General features: G+C 41.6%; 1 protein-coding gene across 3 annotated transcripts in view; it reads left to right on the forward strand.

Moving 5' to 3' along the window:
* The window catches only part of LOC117887896 (protein HIRA), a 63,523-nt gene that overhangs the window by 458 nt on the left and 44,370 nt on the right, over positions 1-18,695 (forward strand). The window contains exons 1-2 of one of the 3 annotated variants that reach the window (XM_034790637.1): positions 2,932-3,171; positions 18,284-18,346. In XM_034790637.1, coding sequence (XP_034646528.1) covers positions 3,135-3,171; positions 18,284-18,346 — 100 coding nt within the window. In that variant the 5' untranslated portion in view covers positions 2,932-3,134. Of the gene's footprint in view, positions 1-2,931; positions 3,172-18,283; positions 18,347-18,695 lie in introns of those variants that run through there. The other 2 variants (XM_034790635.1, XM_034790636.1) reach the window with 2 other exon arrangements.

Here is an 18,695-nt window from a genome sequence, read left to right on the forward strand (position 1 = left end):
TAATTTTAAATGAAGCGTCTTAAACATTTTAAAAACCTCATTTACTTTACACACAACAATAGTTTAAAAGAGTCCTGTGGTACCTTATAGACTAACAAATGTATTGGAGCATAAGCTTTCATGGGCTTATGCTCCAATACATTTGTTAGTCTATAAGGTGCCACAGGACTCTTTGTTGCTTTTTACAGATCCAGACTAACACGGCTACCCCTCTGACACTTAACAATAGTTTAGTTATATAGTATAGACTTATAGAAAGAGACCTTCTAAAAACATTAAAATGTATTACTGGCATGCAAAACCATAGAGTGAAAAAATGAAGACTCAGCACACCACTTCTGAAAGGTTGCCGACCCCTGATATAGCGTGTCGTACCCTTGTACTCCAAGGGTGTCCCTAAACACAGCTATTAATATTTGAAATAAAACAAAAGCTAGTAGCAAGTACTGAGGGGGTATTGGTGGGGAATCAGATGACAATCTGAAAAGTGCAGAAAGATTGACGGAGGTGGAATAAATTTTAAAAAATCAAGAGGATTAATACATTTGCATGGAAAAACTCTTAATTAAATATCTGACTATGAACAATGCTTAGATTAGACTCCCAAAGATGAAATCCTGACCCCATTCAAGTAAAAGGGAGTATTGACAATAATGCCAATAGGGCCACTAATTCATTCTAAGTATCAAAATAAAAAGAACATTTTCCTTCAACTGCTCTTCCAAAATATTCAAACAATTCAAGTCCTTCATTGAAGGCCTTTCTGAAATTAGTTAGCAATTTTCAAAATGGCTTTCTGGAAGTAAGCCACTGAAGGGATCAAATTTGAGCTACTGGTTACCAAATATAGGGCCTGACCCCACAAGCATTTAGCTGTATACATAATCACTCACATACATCTGTGTTTAGAGAATTGAATGCTGGCGTGCTGCATATAATCCTCCACTCCCTTTGACTTGGCTAGCACACAAATTCTTTAATCCTGTAGCTGGACATATTACCTTCCAACACACCCACTTTGTTCCTACCGTTTGGAAGATGATGTATAAGTATTCAAAGTCAGCTTCCCTTTCTCCTCCACACAATGCTTTCAGCTTTAATGCCATCTCCTTTTTAAATATAAAAAAAGGAAGAATTCAAAATACTTAATTGAAACTCATTGTGCAGGATTCTTTAGCTGAAATGGAGATAACTGAAAATACAGAATTTGGAGCATAAGTTTAAATTGTGTCTGACAAATCCCCATTCCTGGAGTTAAATCATGGGTTCGTGTAAATCAATGGCAGTTTTGCCACTGACTTCAGTGGGGCTAGGATTTCACCCCTGAATTCCAATACCAGTACCTAGCACTGGATAGTCACCAATAAATAGAGCATAAATACCTATTTACACAGGACTTTAAGGGAGATAAATCTAGAGTCTTATCACATGATTTAAAGTTTTGCACAATTCCAAAGATCTTATCATGCAAAAACAGGGTAACACATTAATGGGAATATGCTACAAAAGAGTTAAAAGTGAGTGTGATTAATATGCTACTTAGGCCACTCATGAAAAAGTAAGCAACCAGATTCCTCCAACTTCACAGCATTGTATACTATTTGTAGGGGAAGAGAGAGGCAAGCAGAGGAGGGTAGATTAGATGATCTACTGGGTGTTTTCAACTCTGATTTCTATGATTTTCTAATGCTTGGAACTATGAAAAATTTATGGACAATCACAAAGTTTCCCTAAAGAAAGTAAAATTACCCTAGCTTATGAAAAAAGAACAGTAAATGCAAAGTGTAGTTATTCATCTAACAAACATTTTTGTTTATGAAATAACTAGAGAAAATGACATTGTAGCAAAGTAAATTATATGAGCATCAACTACAAAGGTAATAAAATATATCTTGTGTCTAGACATAGTTAGAGTTTGTACTGGCAAGTTTATTATGTTCTTGATACAGTTACATAAAGATGTATGTGGTAGCATAAAGTTTCACATTGGGTACCGAATGTCCCATTATAGGGGTATTTACCTAGTGCTGCTAAATTTGGCCTATTTAGAGACCCATAAAGGGACACTGTTTTACATAATTAAAAATACAACATAGATCTCTCCTGTTGCCCTGGTCCTGCAAACACTTGCACACCTGTGGTCCCAGTGAACTGAAGGAGTGCAGTGTTTGCAGGATTGAAGTCCAGGTTATTGAAAGTTATTTCCCTTTTAGTATCCAAATGTTCTTTTTCCTGTTCATGTTGTTGGTTTACTTTTTGCATTTCTCTCAACTTTGCCAGTGAAAATAGACTAGTCAGTTTCACTTACAGCACAATGCAATTGTCACTCAATCCAGACCTTCCCACACCCCATCTCTGCCCCAGGGGTGGGTCACGCAACCCAGATCTTCCCTCATCTCTGCCTGGGGAATGTGTGTGTCAATCAATCGACACCTTCTCCCATCTCTGCAGGGGGAGAGGGATGTCATTTAACCCAGATCTGCCCCCACCTCTGGGTCTGTGTGTGTTAACCTCAACTCAGACCTTCCCTCATCCTTGCTAGGGGGGTCACTCAAGCCAGACCTGCCCCATCTCTGCTCGGGGGTGGGGGGGTCACTCCACCCGACCTAGACTTGCCCCATCTCTGCTGTGGGGGGTCCCTCAACCCGGACTCGCCCCATCTCTGCCCGGGAGGGGGCACTGGGCCGAGCTCCCCGCAGCCCGCGGAGGGTCGCTCCGCCCAGACCGACCCCTGGCCCCACGCGGGAGCGGCGGCGGTCGGGGGCGCTGGTTTCTCCCGCCCTCTCCAGGCGGGGGCAACCGGGCTCGGGGCGGCTGTTTCCCGCCGGGCCGGTTAGGCGGTTGCCCGGCGCAGACTTCCGGCGTTGCCGGGGAGCCGCTGGGAGCCGAGCGGGGGATGCGGCCGGGAGGAGGTGGCTGGGGCAGGGCCGGGGCCGTGGCCGGGGGATGGAGCGGCGCTGAGGCGGCTCCGGCCGGGGCAGGGGCCGGGCAGCGCGGAGAGCAGGAGCGAGGCGAGCCCATGGCTGCTGGCTGCTGCTGAGCCGAGCCGCCGCCTCTCGGAGCAGCCCGGAGCCCGCCCGCCCGGCCGGGGGTCCCGGGGGCACGGGCCGGCGGGGGCCCCGGGCCGGGGGACAATGAAGCTCCTGAAGCCGACCTGGGTCAATCACAATGGTGAGTGCGGGGCCCGGGGTCCCTGTCCGGCGGGGCGGAGCCGGTGCCGGGGCGCCCCAAGGGTCGAGTCCGGTGTGCGTGTGCTGGGGGGGGGGGGGGTCCCCGGGCCCGGGGGGGGCCTCTGCGCGCGTGAACTTCGCAGTGAACCCGCTGAAAGTAACCCCCCACCCCGTGTCCCAAAGCAGCGCCCTTGACTCCAGCCCCAGTGCCCTGTGCGCCTCCCCTCCCACGGGGGGGCTCTCTCATTGGAGGGTGAGACGCTGCGCTTGGAAAGAGGGACACTTTGGTTTGGTGGGGAAAGCTGTTGTGATGGGAACTTCGTGTTTTAGGGGTATGCCAGACTTCGATCGCGAGGGTGTGTGTGTGCAAAGACGAATGCACTGTGCAGATTTGAAGCTACTTTGTTACTCTTAAAGTTAAACATTTACAAGCGTTTTGCACTTTAACAGCCCATGGGGTTTGTGATTTTCCTTTTCCTCTAAAGCGAATGAAAGGTAGCTGTTACTGAGAGTAAACTAATCCCTAAGCATGTCTGGTTTTAACAACTGCAACACTGTAGCAGATATGAAGAGATGTGGTATAGCTTGTTTCCAAATAACAAGATAAGGATACATTCTTTAGCATGACTAAAGTGTCTGGAAATCTGCTTTTCTTGGCTCATTGTGGATTTTTATACGTGTGGAAGGTTGAGAGAAATAAGATGCAGATAGTTGCTGAAGTAAATGGAATGAAAATAAAATGAAATTATGTTTGTTAGAGAAACATAGTTTCCAAAATACAGACATTGGCTTGCAACTCTGCTTAGAAAAATGTCTGCCAGGAGATCTGTGAGCTGTCCTGTCAAGCAGGGCTTCTGAACCTGTTTCTTTCTGAGGCCCCTCAACATGCTAAAAAAAATTCCAGGGCCCATCTGTGCCACAACAACAGGTTTTCTACATATCGAGTAGATTAAAAGCCAAGGCCGGCGTTAGGTGGTAGCAAGCAGAGCAGTTGCCCAGGGCCCCACACCACAGAGGGCCTCGTGAAGCTAAGGCTGTGCCTACACTGCCATTTTCAGTGCTAAAACTTGAGTCGTTCAGGGTTGTGAAAAAACACCCCCGTGAGCAACAAAAGTTTTAAACAGCAGCTCCTGGCAATAAAGCTACCACCCCTCATTCCGGGTGTATTTTTTTTAAATCATCGGGAAAGCTCTCCCCCAGTGATAAAGCATGACTATGCTGCCCACATCACAATGCTGCCGTGCTGTAACATTGGCAGTGTAGACTTACCCTAAGTTGCTCTGGCTTCAGTTTTCAGCCGTTGGTGGGGGCTTGGGCTTCGGCTTTTTGCCCTGGGCCCCAGCAAGTCTAACCCAGCCCTGTCCTGGTTTATTTTGGTGGACCCCCTGAAACCTGCTCATAGCCCTCCAGTGGGCCCTGGACCCCTAGTTGAGAGCCACTGCTGTAAAGAACAGAATGATGTGTGAAAAGTAAATAAATGTGAGTACCATTGGGCAAATGCTGTCTCATGTGCACTTAGGGCAGAGCTCTATTTTGTTTCACAAGCATAGTTGCAGTTTTCATTCAGGGAAACCTTTGACATAATGAAAAGAATATAAAGGCACCAAATTGTGGCTTTCACACTGGATAGTGAAATGGTGTCATTCAGTGGTTGCATTGTAAGAAGCCTGAGCTGCTTATAACTATTCAATGCAAATATTCGTTAATTTAGTGCTTATGAAAGTGAAGAGTAGTAGGTTGAACAAAGCGTACTTTGAATTAGCATGCAAGAGACATAAAGATTTCCACATACCTCTGTTCCATTCTGGGCCTTGTGCTGGAATTTATAGAAGTTCTATGCAAATGGGTACTAACCTGTGGCCACCAAAATAATTTTTGTTTTAACCAGTTATTTTGTATATTCATGTCTCCAGATGTGTTGAGCTGCTGCACTTGCCCATAATACATAGTTGTGGAAGAATATCCTGATATATTACCCCACATACTATATATTTTTCAGAATGCATATGCACATGAACAGTAGCATCAGATTCTATACTAAGATTAAGAAGTCATTGCTTTTATACTATCTTGTCTGCCACTTCTGTAATTACATATCATAGCGGTTTGTGAGTTAAGATATATCTTGCTCTTCAAGAATAAAGTGTTCCTAGTGAGATATAAATTAATGTACATTTGCAGAGGAATGTTGTAATTTCTTACCAACATTTTTTTAAACATGCAGAGTATTATCAGAGTACAATCAGTAGCTAGCAAACAAACAACTTAGTGTCTAAATTATTACATCACGATGACAGTGAGTGGAACAAGTATCGGTCATGTAAAGGGTTAATTTTGCATGTTCAAACTCTGCCCATATACAGGTACTTTTTCATAATTTGTTCTGCATATACCTTTATTTTGACAGTGCAATTTACACCATAATATAAACTTTTAGAAACTTGAACTCATTTCTCCTAGGTGACTGATATCCAGAGTAAACTGAGTATTGTTCAGATTGGACAATGTTGGGGTTCTTAAAGCTGGTTTATTGTATGGTTTATTGGAGAGACCAAGTAGGTGAGGTAATATCTTTTATTGGGCCAACTTCTGTTGGTGAGAGAGACAAGCTTTTTAGCTACACAGAGCTCTTCTGGTCTTTTAACTAAGCATAAAACTGTAGTTAGATTGTAGGTTTTGTGATTAATTTTGACCTCAATCCTGCAAACACTTACACACATGCTTAACTTGGATAGATATTCCATGCTTGAATAATACGAGTATAGCAATAGGAATATACTACCGACCACCTGACTAGGATGGTGACAGTGATTGTGAAAGGCCCAGGGAGATTAGAAAGGTTATAAAAACAGAAAACCTAATAATAATGGGGGATTTCAACTAACCCTGTATTGACTGGGAACATGTCACCTCAGGATGGGATGAAGAGATAAAATTTCTAGACACCATTAATGACTGCTTCTTGGAGCAGCTAGTCCTGGAACCCACAAACGGAGAGGCAATTTTTGATTTAGTCCTAAGTGGCACATGGGATCTGGTCCAAAAGGTGACTGTAACTGAACCATTTGGTAATAGCAACCATGTAACTGAACCATTTGGTAATAGCAACCATAATGTGATTAAATTAATATCCTATTGTGGCAGGGGAAAGGGAGAATAACAAAGAAGCCAACCACAGTAGCAGCATTTAACCACAAAATGGGAACTACATAAAAATGCGGAGGCGAGTTAAACAGAAACTAAAAGGAACAGTCACAAGAGTAAAATGCCTGCAAGCTGCATGGAAACTTAAAAAAAAAATCACCATAACAGAGCTCAAATTATATGTATAACCCAAATGGGAAGAAAAATAAAAAAGCCACCATGGCTAAACAACAGAGTGAAAGAGGTGTTTAGAGACAAAAAGACATCTTTTACAAATTGGAAGTCAAATCATACTGAGGAAAATAGAAAGGAATATAAACTCTGGCAAGTCAAGTGTAAAAGTATAATTAGGCAGACCAAAAAAGAATGTGAAGAGCAACTATTAAAAGAGACAAAAACTAACAGCATTTTTTTGAAGTATATCATAAGCAGGAAGCCTACCAAACAGTCAGTAGTGCCACTGGATGATCGAGGTGCTAAAGGAGCACTCCAGGAAGACAAGGCCATTACAGAGCAGCTAAATGAATTCTTTACATGGGTCTTCTCTGCAGAGGATGTGAGGGAGATTCTCACATGTGAGCCATGCTTTTTAGGTGACACATCTGAGGAACTGTCCCAGATTGAGGTATCAGTAGAGCAGATTTTGAAACAAATTATAAATTAAATTAAACAGTAATAAGTCACCAGAACACCAGGATGGTATTCACACAGAAGTTCCAAAGGAACTCAGATATGAAATTTTAGAACTAATAATTGTGGTATATAACCTACTGCTTAAATCAGCCTCTGTAGTAGATGAGTGGGAGATAGCTAATGTAATTCCGATTTTTAAAAAAGGCTCCAGAGGCGATCCTGGCAATTACAGGCCAGTAAACCTAACTTCAGTACCAGGCAAATTGGTTGAAGCTATAGTAAAGATTAAAATTATTGGACACGTAAATGAACAAAATACTTTGGAAGAGTCAACACAATTTTTGTAAAGGGAAATCATGAGTCACCAAACTATTAGAGGTTTCATAATAGCAGCCATGTTAGTCCGTATCTGCGAAAAGAACAGGAGTACTTGTGGCAGCTTAGAGACTAACAAATTTATTTGAGGATAAGCTTTCGTGGGCTACAGCTCACTTCTTTGGATCTGAAGGTGCCACAAGTACTCCTGTTCTTTTCGCAATCTATTAGAATTCTTTTGTGGGGGGACAAGAAAGATGTGGAGAACGGTGATCCAGTGGACATAGTGTGCTTGGACTTTCAGAAAGCCTCCGATAAGGTCCCTCACCGAAGGCTGTTAAGCAAAGTGGGCAGTCATGGGATAAGAGGGAAGGTCCTTTCATAGATCAATAACTTGTTAAAAGACAGGAAACAAAGGATAGGAATAATTGGTCAGTTTTCACAGTGGAGAGAGGTAAATAGTGGGGTCCCCCAAAGATCTGTGAGGACCAGGGTGGTTCAACATATTGAGAAATGATTTGGAAAATGAAGTAAATAGTGAGATGGTGAAGTTTTCAGATGATACAAAATTACTCAAGGTAGTTAAGTCCAAAGCAGACTGCAAAGAGTTACAAAGGGATCTGACAAAAGTGGGTGACTGAGCAACCAAATGGCAAATGAAGTTCACTGTTGATAAATGCAAAATAATGCACATTGGAAAACATAATCCCAACTATACATACAAAATGATGGGGTCTAAACTAGTTACCTCCACTCAAGAAAGCAACCTTTGAGTCACCATGGATAGTTCTCTGAAAATATTTGCTCAATGTGCAGTGGCAGTCAAAAAAGCTAACAGAATGTTAGGAGCCATTAGCAAAGGGATAAATAATTAGACAGAAAATATCATATTGCCACTATATAAATCCATTGTATACCCACATCTTGAATACTGCATGCCGTTATGGTCACCCCATCTTGAAAAAGTACTGCGAAGGGCAACAGAAATTAGTAGGGGTATGGAATAGCTTTCATATGAGGAAAGATTAAGAAGACTGGGATTGTTCAACTTGGAAAGGAGGCGACGAAGGGGGAATATGATAAAGATCTACAAAATCATGAGTAGTGTGGAGAAAGTGAATAAGGAAGTGTCATTTACCCCTTCACATGACACAAGAATTAGGTGTCACTCAGTGAAATTAATAGTGAGTAGGTTTGAAGCAAACAAAATGAAGTCACCCTGTGGAACTCATTGCCATGGGAAGTTGTGAAGGCCAAAAGTATAACTGGGTTCAAAAAAGAATTAGATGTGTTCATGGGGGATAGATCCATGACTGGTTATTAGCCAAGATGGTCAGAGATGCAGCCAGAGATACAGCTCTGGGTATCTCTAAACCTCTGACTGCCAGAAGCTGGGACTGGACAACGAAGATGGATCACTTGATAATTGCCCTGTTCTGTTCATTCCCTCTGAAGCATCTAGCACAGTCCACTGTTAGAAGATAGGATACTGGGCTTGATGGACCATTACTCTGACCCAGTTTGGACATTCTTATGTAACTTCACTACAGAGAGTGGTCCACTGAAGTAAATGGAAATGGTGGTAAAATTAAGCATGTGGGTAAGTGTTTGCATGAGTGTAGCCTCAATATAAAAAGAACTTTTGATCAGTGTACATTAAAAATATTTACTTTAATCTTGAAACAGGTAATTACCCAGCAAACATATCCTCTAAATGAAAGGTCACATTGATCAGAAAGAAAGTGAAAGCATTATCATTTGAGATACTTGGCTTGATTTCCTTTTCAAAAGTTCTGCTAGGTTAGTATTACAAATGTAGCTTTTACAACCTAAATGTAATATTAAGACCCTAATCCTGCAAACACTGAGGCATGTGAGTAATCCCAGTGAGTTTAACAGGACTACTCATGTGTGTCAGTGTTTGCTGGATAGGAGGCATAAATTGTTTCTACTGTATATATCAGAAACCTTAGGTGACTAGTTTTACCTTTTCCTCCCCACCATCAGAAGAGCTCCTTCCACAGCGGTTGCTGGGGAAGCAAGAGACCAGGAATCTCCTCCTCCTCTCTCTAATCGATCCTTCAGCATGTCCTTTGGGGAATACTTTTCATCCCTCCTCCCCCTTCAACCTTCTGAGAGTTCTGCAGGGCTCTGTCCTTGATCCCCTTTTCTTTCTCTTCTCCCTTTACATTTTTCCTCTGGGTAATCTTATCCACAAACACAAATTCAGCTACTATCTCTATCCTGATGACTCTCGGATCTACCCCTCTACTCCAGACTTCTTGTCTTCTCACCTTGTCTCTCTAACATCTCCTCCTGGATGTCTAGCTGTCAGCTCAAATTCAACATGCCTAAAACAGAGTTCATAATCTCCATCCTCCTCCAATCCCTACTTTTGTTCAATTTAGGCATACAATTTATTACCTCTTCAAGCCACCTCACTGAATGTAAATATTTGAATAGATTTGTGAGTCTTATTGAATGTTGTATATTAAAAGGGTTGGAGAGAAATAAAGTTAATGGAAACTCACCCATATTATGGTAGAAACTCTCACAGGATGTTGACAACTTTGAATTTCACTTATTTGTGCCTCAAGTTAAACAATAAGCAAATAAAAAGATGCCTATTTAAAGTTTATCAACAAAAGAGACACGTGTTTGCAAACAATTTAGTGTGTTTTCTTTAGCTGTGGTGGCTGTAATTTAAATTCCCTTAAGTTCAGGGCAAACCAAAATCTATATGATAAGATTTTCCAAGCTCCTTTTGACTCTTGAAGTTTCTAAGTTGTATTGTCGTGTTTTGGACTCCTTATCCTTTGAGAAAAATCTTTAAGAAAGATTTTTTTAGTTAAACCTAGTTTGGCTCTTAACACCATGTGATTTTGGAACTTTGATAGTTTAAACTGTTAGTTAGAGATCATTATAACTGTATAAAATATATCCTGGAACTTAGTCTGTCAAATTTAAATATTCCCCTGTGTTAATATGTCCCCAGTGTTTTGGTTTGTTGCTTAATTAATGGAGAAGTCCTGAATTTCCCACCAGTTACTTGAGTTTCTGGCAAAAGGAAAATCATTTATCCACTTGCAAACAGGAACACTTTACCTTTTGGCTCATTCCAACAGGATATAACAAAGTAATTCAGAGAGAATTCAGGAAGAAAGCAGTTACTATCAAATCTAATAATGGCTCTTTTTTGTGTAATTTTGACAAAATTATACAAGATGAATGTCGTACCTGTGGTTTGTAAACTGTTCACAAATACAGCGAAGCAGTTCTTAAATGCTTTAATCTTTATTTCATGGTGCCCACTGAAGTGAGTAATAACTTTAACAGACAAAAGAAATAGTGTGTGGTGATGGTAACAACTCTGTCTTGCTGAGTTTCCTTCCTGTACTACATTTATACATTTTTCTCTTTTTTAAATCATTTTACATCTGTAACTTCATAATACTGGAAGCAGATGTACTTATTGAAAATGATTGGAAAACTCAAGATAGAGAATCCGATGATTGTTGAAGTGTTCAGTATTTTAAGGGATAGAGAAGAACCAAGTGTACTGGGTCTAACTCATCAAAACAGAGATAAGGCGCCATTATCTAAAAGGAATCTCTGTATGGTAAAGGAATTAATATACATTCACAGCGTGCAATTTTAGTACTGATTTTATCCAGTTTAATCAAAGAATAACACAGTAACAGTCTGGTTCCATACTGAAGCAATTGTGAGCATGCACAGCCCTGGAATGTGCTGCTGAGTTGATAAGGAAAATCTCTCTAATATGCTTCAGAAATACAGGACTTGCTACTGCTGATCCAGAACCTCTAGGTGCACATTTGTTTTGTCGAACTGTACTTGTGCTTATGACAATCCAACGAAAATCGTAGCAGTAATTTCCTACTGTGCTTGTGCCAATTAAAATCTGTAATAGATTATAACTTTGATATGTTTCTTTTTTTAAACTTGTCAAAATGATGGCTCCTTACTGAAGATTAGCCATAGTTCATATTTAATGGTCAGCTTTGTTTTGGGTACTATTTATTTAGGAAGTATTGAGAGGTTTACAACTCTTTCCCATGTAAAATGATGGCAAAACAATAATCATTACAACAGTGAGCTCTTGTTTAATGATACATTATACAAGAGTATAGTAATCAGATCTCTCTGTTTAACAAAGTGTTACCATATTACAGAGTGAGCATCATTACAACACCAAAGGCATGTTGTGTCTAGTGATTTCATTACATTGAATGAAATCTCTGATTACACATATTTAACAGATCAGGCATGTCTATTAAATGTAATATTCAAAAATATTGGGCTGTGTTTTTTTTTTTTGCAAGTGAATGTACTTTAAGTCTTGAATGTAAAAGGGAACCAAACATCTCAGTATCTATTTGTCTTCATAACTGGTGTGTGAATTTTTCTGTACCCACAGTGCCTCATATTTTTTGAACCATTTCTCTACAGTAAATTCAACCATTTTGTAAGGATTATTTTGAAAAAAAGAAAAAATTGGAACAGCTTTTCCAAGTTAAAAGGAGTATATTTCCTCCACATCTCACTTGCCTAACTCAAAGAGCTGAACTAATTCTTCTGAAATGTTCCAAAAAATTCACCTTTTGGTCTGAGTTCAAGTATTTGTTGTTTCGGTTCAAATAAGTGAAAAGGGAGATTTCGAATGCAAGTGGCTTTGCAGCTGCTGTATAATGCTTGCTGCTGCAGACTCTGTATGTCATTCCTACCTGACTTTTTTATGTATATTTAATACTCTTCAATCACCAAACATAGTCCAGTTGGTCAAGACAGCGTCAGGTGACTAAACAACTCTATAAAGCTCTGAGGTGGCCTGTGCTTAGGGTTACCATATTTTGAGTGTCCAAAAAGAGGACACTCCACGGGGCCCCGGCCCAGCCCCGCCCATGCCCCCGCCCCAACTCCACCCCTTCCCCCAAAGTCCCCTCCCCAACTCCGCCCCCTCCCCTGCCTCCCACGAACATTTGATTCGCGGGAAGCCTGAAGCAGGCAGCAGGTAAGCTGGGGTGGGGGTGGGGGGAGGAGGCGCGGCCCAGTCCGTCCCCCCCAACTGAGCGGCTCCCTCCGGCGGCTGGCCCCGGACCCAGCGTCTCCAGCCTGGCTCGGCTCCCGGGGTGCCGGCCCCGCATCCCCGGCCCGGGCTCTGGCCCGGCCCCGCACCGCCGGGCCAGCCCCCGGCCGAGCATGCCCGGCCCAGCACCCAGCGGCGCCAGCCCCTCCCTATTTTCCCGGACATGTTCGGTTTTTTGGGATTTCCCCCCGGATGGGGATTTGAGGCCCAAAAAGCCAGACATGTCCGGGAAAATCCAGACGTATGGTAACCCTACCTATGCTGTGAGGAGCACTCACCTTTTCATGGTTCACTGAAGTACAGAAAATATACATGTCAGGAAGAAAGTTCCTCACTGAGTCTTTGTGATAGGAGCTGCTTAGTCCCTAAGGCCACTCCAGAATCCATAGTAGTGCTTATGTGGATCTTTAAAAGGGGTGCTAGGACTGCCATGCAAAAAATTGAGAGTTGTGTCCAGACATGGTCTGACACTCATGCATTTTTCATGTGTGTGATGCATTCCTGGTAAGGCATCATAAGTTTGTGTGTGAGTATGAGAAACTACGATTTTTGGATTTAAAAATAATGAGCTTCTACCACTTGAGTTAAAACACCATGTACATTAGCATGAAGGCAGCAGAAGACTTATAAACCTTTATATGTGGTCTAGACAAGAGAGGGACAAAAACCCACCATGTTAGCATGTATTAAATAGCACATAATTAGGGCCCTTCCCTCCATTTTAGCATAGCAAAATGGATGAAACTGGGTTTGTCATATTAGAGAAGTGGGTTTTATTTCCAGTTCTGCTTGCAGTGGCTTTGTCCAACCTCTGTTATCTTACCTGTAAAATGGGTGAATAATAGCGGACTCCCTAAAGTAGGCGACTAAGGCCGTGGTTAATAAGGGCTATGAAGTGCATACAGATTCTGAGAACAGTCCATAGAAGAGCTGGAATTCGAACCGATGGACTCTAGGCTTGCAGCTCAGTACACCTTCTCTTATGCTATGGGTCAGTGTTTGAGGGAAGGACACTCACAGCAGCTACCAGTCCAGAAATTGTTTCCCACAGATCCTTGTCAAGATGCAGAAATGAGGTTTCAATGGCAGCTGTTCTTAGTTACCTAATAGGACCTGCCCCATGCTCCTCTTCCAGGCTGATGGAACAATGAGAAGAACATACAAAGCTGAATTAGGGCATCAGCTGGAAGCTCAAGCTGAAAGAATCCATGCACTGAGAGCATACAACAAAGAAACCACAGCCTACATCAGAGATGCCATGGCTGTCATAAAATAACAGCTGGAAACAAATTCCACACTTTCAGAGAATTGGCTGCTGAGTACTTGAGGCAGGTCCTAAAAGGATTTGACAAAGCTAATTCTATAAACCAAGTCTTTGGCACAGATATGACGAGAGTAACTCTGTGAAAACTGTAAAAAGACAGCATGGGATAGGATCTAAGGTTGGATGCAAGAAATCACCAAAGGTGATTGGCGGATGCCCTATCCCTCCATGGAAAAAGTTTCTAAATGTGGCGTCTAACCAGTAGTCACTTGTAAAATTCCTCTGTGAATATATGGTTAAAAATGAACCTGAGAGTGTATTAGCACACCCAATACAAACACTTCTCTTTACTGGATGCTTTTCCAAAGGTGAAGTAGCAGAGTCCATCACCAGTAGTGGTGTTGAAGAAGCCCAAGGCTGGTACAGTACTCAAGAGGAAACGGACACAAGGATGCTTCTGCATGTGCAAACATGGCTTTTAGGTGTTGAAGGGACCACAGTCATTAGGTCACGTGCTACAGATGTTTTGGGTCTTGCTGTTCACCACTTTCCAAAAATGGACCACACAGATAAAGTGGATTGAAGCAGGCACCACTACCAGCACTATTGACAAGCATCTCTTCATACCTGTGCATGCAAATTTGTGACACATTGACTCCTGACTTCTGCAACATCCTTCCTGCTGTACACTAATTAACTACTCCTGGGGGAATTCTGCACCAAAAATATCAAAATTCTGCATATTTTGTTAAAATAACACAATATAATCACACCAGTTTCAATTATTTTGGTAATTTATTTCAAAATACCTGTCAACAAGTTTGTCTGTAACAATTCAGACAACAAAAAAGATTCAGGAAATGTTTTTTGACAAATAGATTTCTTACTAGGCATATTAGTACAGAACTTGAGTAATAATTTGTTTAAACTACAATACAGAAACGTATTTCCCACACTCCTCAGAAGCAATGCAAAGGCTTGGAGGAGTCAGGGGTAACAATTTGCTGAGGGAGAGGGAAGTAATTGCTGGGAAGGAGCCTGGGAGGTTGTTGGATGTGGGTGGGAGAAGTATGGAACAGGGTTTTTTTTTGGGGGGGGGGGGGGGAGGGGATTGTTAGGGAGTTGTGGAGCCTCCCCCATGCAGACTATGGCTGACCTTTAACCTCTCCCAGTCAGTCAGGCACATCTGCCCTGCACCATGCGTCCCTGCACCTCCTCCCTGTCCGTCCCTGCACCCCCACTCCCATTCAACCCCTGCTCCAGTCTTCCCCCCAACACTAGCCCAACTGAACCCCAGTCTATGTGACTCCCCAGCAGCCCTGTGTGCCCTGCTCTGTCTGCCTCTTCCCCCATATCCCGTGCTTCCTAACCTGGCCCCGCAGGCAGGGTGCTGTGAAGAACGCAGCCTCAGCTCTCCCCCTTTTGGCTGCTGACCGCTACACCCAGTGAGTGGTGGGCTGGTTGCCTCTGTTCTGGTGCAACATCAGTGCTTGGTGATGGTGTCTGCTGCTTGCCTGTCTGCATGTGTAAATTCCCAAAACACTAGAACTTGATTAAATAAACACATCTTTCCATAAATCAAACCTGACTCTGGAAAGTGTGTTAGCACTTATTAGGAGCCTGGATGCTTTTAGACGTTGGTAATGAGCTTCACAGCCTTTTTTGCCTGTAGGTAACCAGTCTGAAGCCAGCTAACTCAGTACGAATTAAAAGTTGTTCCCAACTAATGGATGTTTGGTTCCTATATGAGATGAGATTGGTGGGTCTCCATTCCATTTCCCACATCACAAACTCATTGTCATGCTTTGCACTAATTGGCAGACTCGGCAGAGAAGCCAACAGTAAATGGGCTGTGGAGACTGAACTACTCCTATTGGTCACTGAGGAAGTTCCCCGCTGTTACCTTGTAGATAACTGATGGCTTCATATGCCCCTTGCTGCTTTTCACCAGAAAGAAATTCACACCATTTTTAAAGACAGTTTAGATATACGCAGATAGCTCCATATATGCAAAATAGCTCATTAAATAATTTGCATAAATATCACACATGAAGTTGCACAGAACTTGGCAGCAAAACTGTACCTGAACCCAGAACACAGAAGCTGGCTGCTATTGCTTAAGAAACCCTGCTTCTAAGGATAAAGCGGAAATTGGCAACATTAAGATAGCTTAAGAAACACCAAGGGTGACAGGGGAAGGAAAAGGAGAGAATTGTATCCTGTTTCCTTAGTTTTTAAAAAGTGCTTAGTTCATACAATTGTCCTTTGTGTTCGAAAAAATTACCTTTCATGGGCAGTAGTGTCCCCAGGCTGCAGTTTGACTTTGTAGCCCACAACTGGTCACTCTGTAGGTTGATAGTTTTTCATGATAAACCATTTCTCTACTCATGCATACTCTCACAGATCTATTCCTCAGGAGAAACAAATTTTATCTGGTAATCTTGTGTAGCACAATATAAAATATTTTAATGCCAGTAATTTCAGCAAAGGAAGGGGTATAATCGCTTATTTCACAATTGTAGATATTATAATTATGCATCAGAATGCCTAACATATTCATTTTATCTAAACAAGGAGGCAACACGACTGCCAATCAAAGAAACTTCTTAGTGTTTGCTTTGGCTGTAACTCTAATTTTCTTATCATGTGTCCATCCTTTGTTTGGGGGCGTGTTGGGGGCAGGGGATGGAGGGTTTGACAGGCAAGCAAAGTGTTGCTGACAATTAGTTTAACAGAATAGGAATTTGTATACCTGAGAAAGTTACATCAGTTTAGCTTAATCAGTTTTTAAACTTGATTAGTTAAGCTGGTACAAACCCCTTTAACTGAAATAAGCATTCAGTGGTTTGCACCAGTTTAACTAACACCTTAAGTTAAACCTTTGCAACTTTCTCATGTGGGCAAGGTCAAAATAGTTTAGTCTCCTAGTTCTCTAATCTTACAGCCTTGAAGATCCATTTTTTGTTTAATTTTTTTACAGACGTTTGTTTGCTCCCTGTGCTTCCCAAAATATGTGGGTTATCTCTGAAACTTACATGCAGTTTGGCAGAGTAAAGGACAGATGCAAGCACACTCCTCTAAAGAAGAGCCACAGTTTTTAAAGTACAGCTCATGTGTTTTATGTGCTTTATGGCACTTGGATCTGGAAAGAATGCAAGTTGGGTGCCATCCTACTGTACTTCAGCTTCGCTGCCTGTAGGATGTTACTGGGATCACGTCAGCATTTCAATAAGAATAAAATAAATAATTTTTTAAAAAATTACCCCGAAACAAATCGTCATAAACAAACACAAATAAACAGCCCTACCGTAAGCAGCGTGTTTACCTCAACAACAGAAATATCAGAAACTTCACAAAACGCACTATGGGCTTTGCTGTTGCTATCATTTTTATGTGAAAGGCACTCAAATACTATGGTGATGGGTAATAACTCAAATACCTTGGGTAGATAAGATGGATAAGTCCCTCTAGTTTTCCTTTTTATGCTTTTACATATCATGAAGATACAGTATAACCATTCCACCAATGTGGGAAACTGCTCAGATGTCCAAATCTAATACTCTTGGTTAGCATTTACAGAGTGGTTATGACATCATTGCCCTCCTTTCCACTGGGATGCTGATGATTTTGACATGTGGCAGCATTTTTAATTTTTAAAAAGGTTTAGACATCTTTCAGTTGCTGCATGAAGTTTTGTTTGACTATATAAATCCTTTGTTACTCTTGTTTGTTTTTGTTGAATTTTGCTGCTTGAATTTCCACTGTGTCCACTTCCTATTCAGTTTCCTCCAGCTAATCCTTATTGCCTTCATTGGCCTCATGGGAGGCTGCAAGTTAAAAAAATTTCTCTGAAAAGGTTATTATAACTGTTTGAGACTATGGTGGAATGGAGGGGGTCTAGTGCTTACAGCAGGGATGCAGGCAGGGCAGTGCAGACTGGGAGCCAGAGCTGTTTGTTTCCCAAATTCTATTTCCAGCTCTGCCACTGATTGGGTGACCTTGGGAGAGGATATAAAAACTCGGATTATTGTCTTTTGAAGGGAGATGTGTTAGGGGACCTTAACTGAAGTATTTAAGATTGAATTGGTTAGTTCCTAATCTTTTGTATCCCAATGGGGTGTTGTTGTGGTGATAGAAGCCATATAAATAACTCAGTAAGCCTCTGGGTGTTACAGGATTGTATATATTTAAAGCAGGATTTAAATTGAAATAGATCATATGAACAATAATATTTGTTGTTAAACAAGCTGAAGTAGGGGGAAATCAAATCTCTTGCTTCAGGTCATCAGTTTGATAGGAGTCAGAAAGAAGTTATTTCCCAAGCTTTACATAATTGGGCAGGTGCATTGTGGAGGAGGTTATCTTCCTTTGAAGCATTAGGCTATTGCAGAGGCAGGATATGATTTGTTCTGGTATGAGAGATCCTATATTCCTGTGAGGTTTTTAATCTGGGTAAACTGTAGTTTCTGTTATGATGTTAGATGTTTTATACTTTCTGGTCATCTGTATTTGTTATATGCTGATTAGAACTTTTAGAAGAAGAAAATTGCTACTTGACTAACCAGAACATTTGAGGTTCAGCTGGCAGTATTGTATTCTCAGGAACATGGGTCCATCTCAGTGTGTGTGTTTTTCTTTCTCTGTGTCCAGGAAAGCCAATATTTTCAGTTGATATTCACCCAGATGGGACCAAGTTTGCAACTGGAGGACAAGGTATGTTTGCACACTAATGGACAAAGGAGATCTGGGCCATAATAATCTCATGTCCTCACCACATTTTTCTCATTTTATCCATTTATTTGAAACTCATAATTTAGGAAAATTATCTATTCCCTGGAGATATAATACCTGAACATGCATATTTAAAAATGCTGCAGTGAATAAATTAGACTTTTATGCTTGTGGTGGCAAGTTCATGCTTATTGACATGGTCATATGCTTGTTCTCTTGGGTATCAGTGGAGAATAGCAGTTGTAGTAGTTGTATTGTGTCTGCTGCTACTAATATTGCAGAATTACTTGCCAAAAATCTTCTTGTTTAGACAGGGGTAAAACATTCAGTT

The sequence above is a fragment of the Trachemys scripta genome, chromosome 15 (assembly GCF_013100865.1).
Source record: "Trachemys scripta elegans isolate TJP31775 chromosome 15, CAS_Tse_1.0, whole genome shotgun sequence".
Classification (NCBI taxonomy): domain Eukaryota; kingdom Metazoa; phylum Chordata; order Testudines; family Emydidae; genus Trachemys; species Trachemys scripta.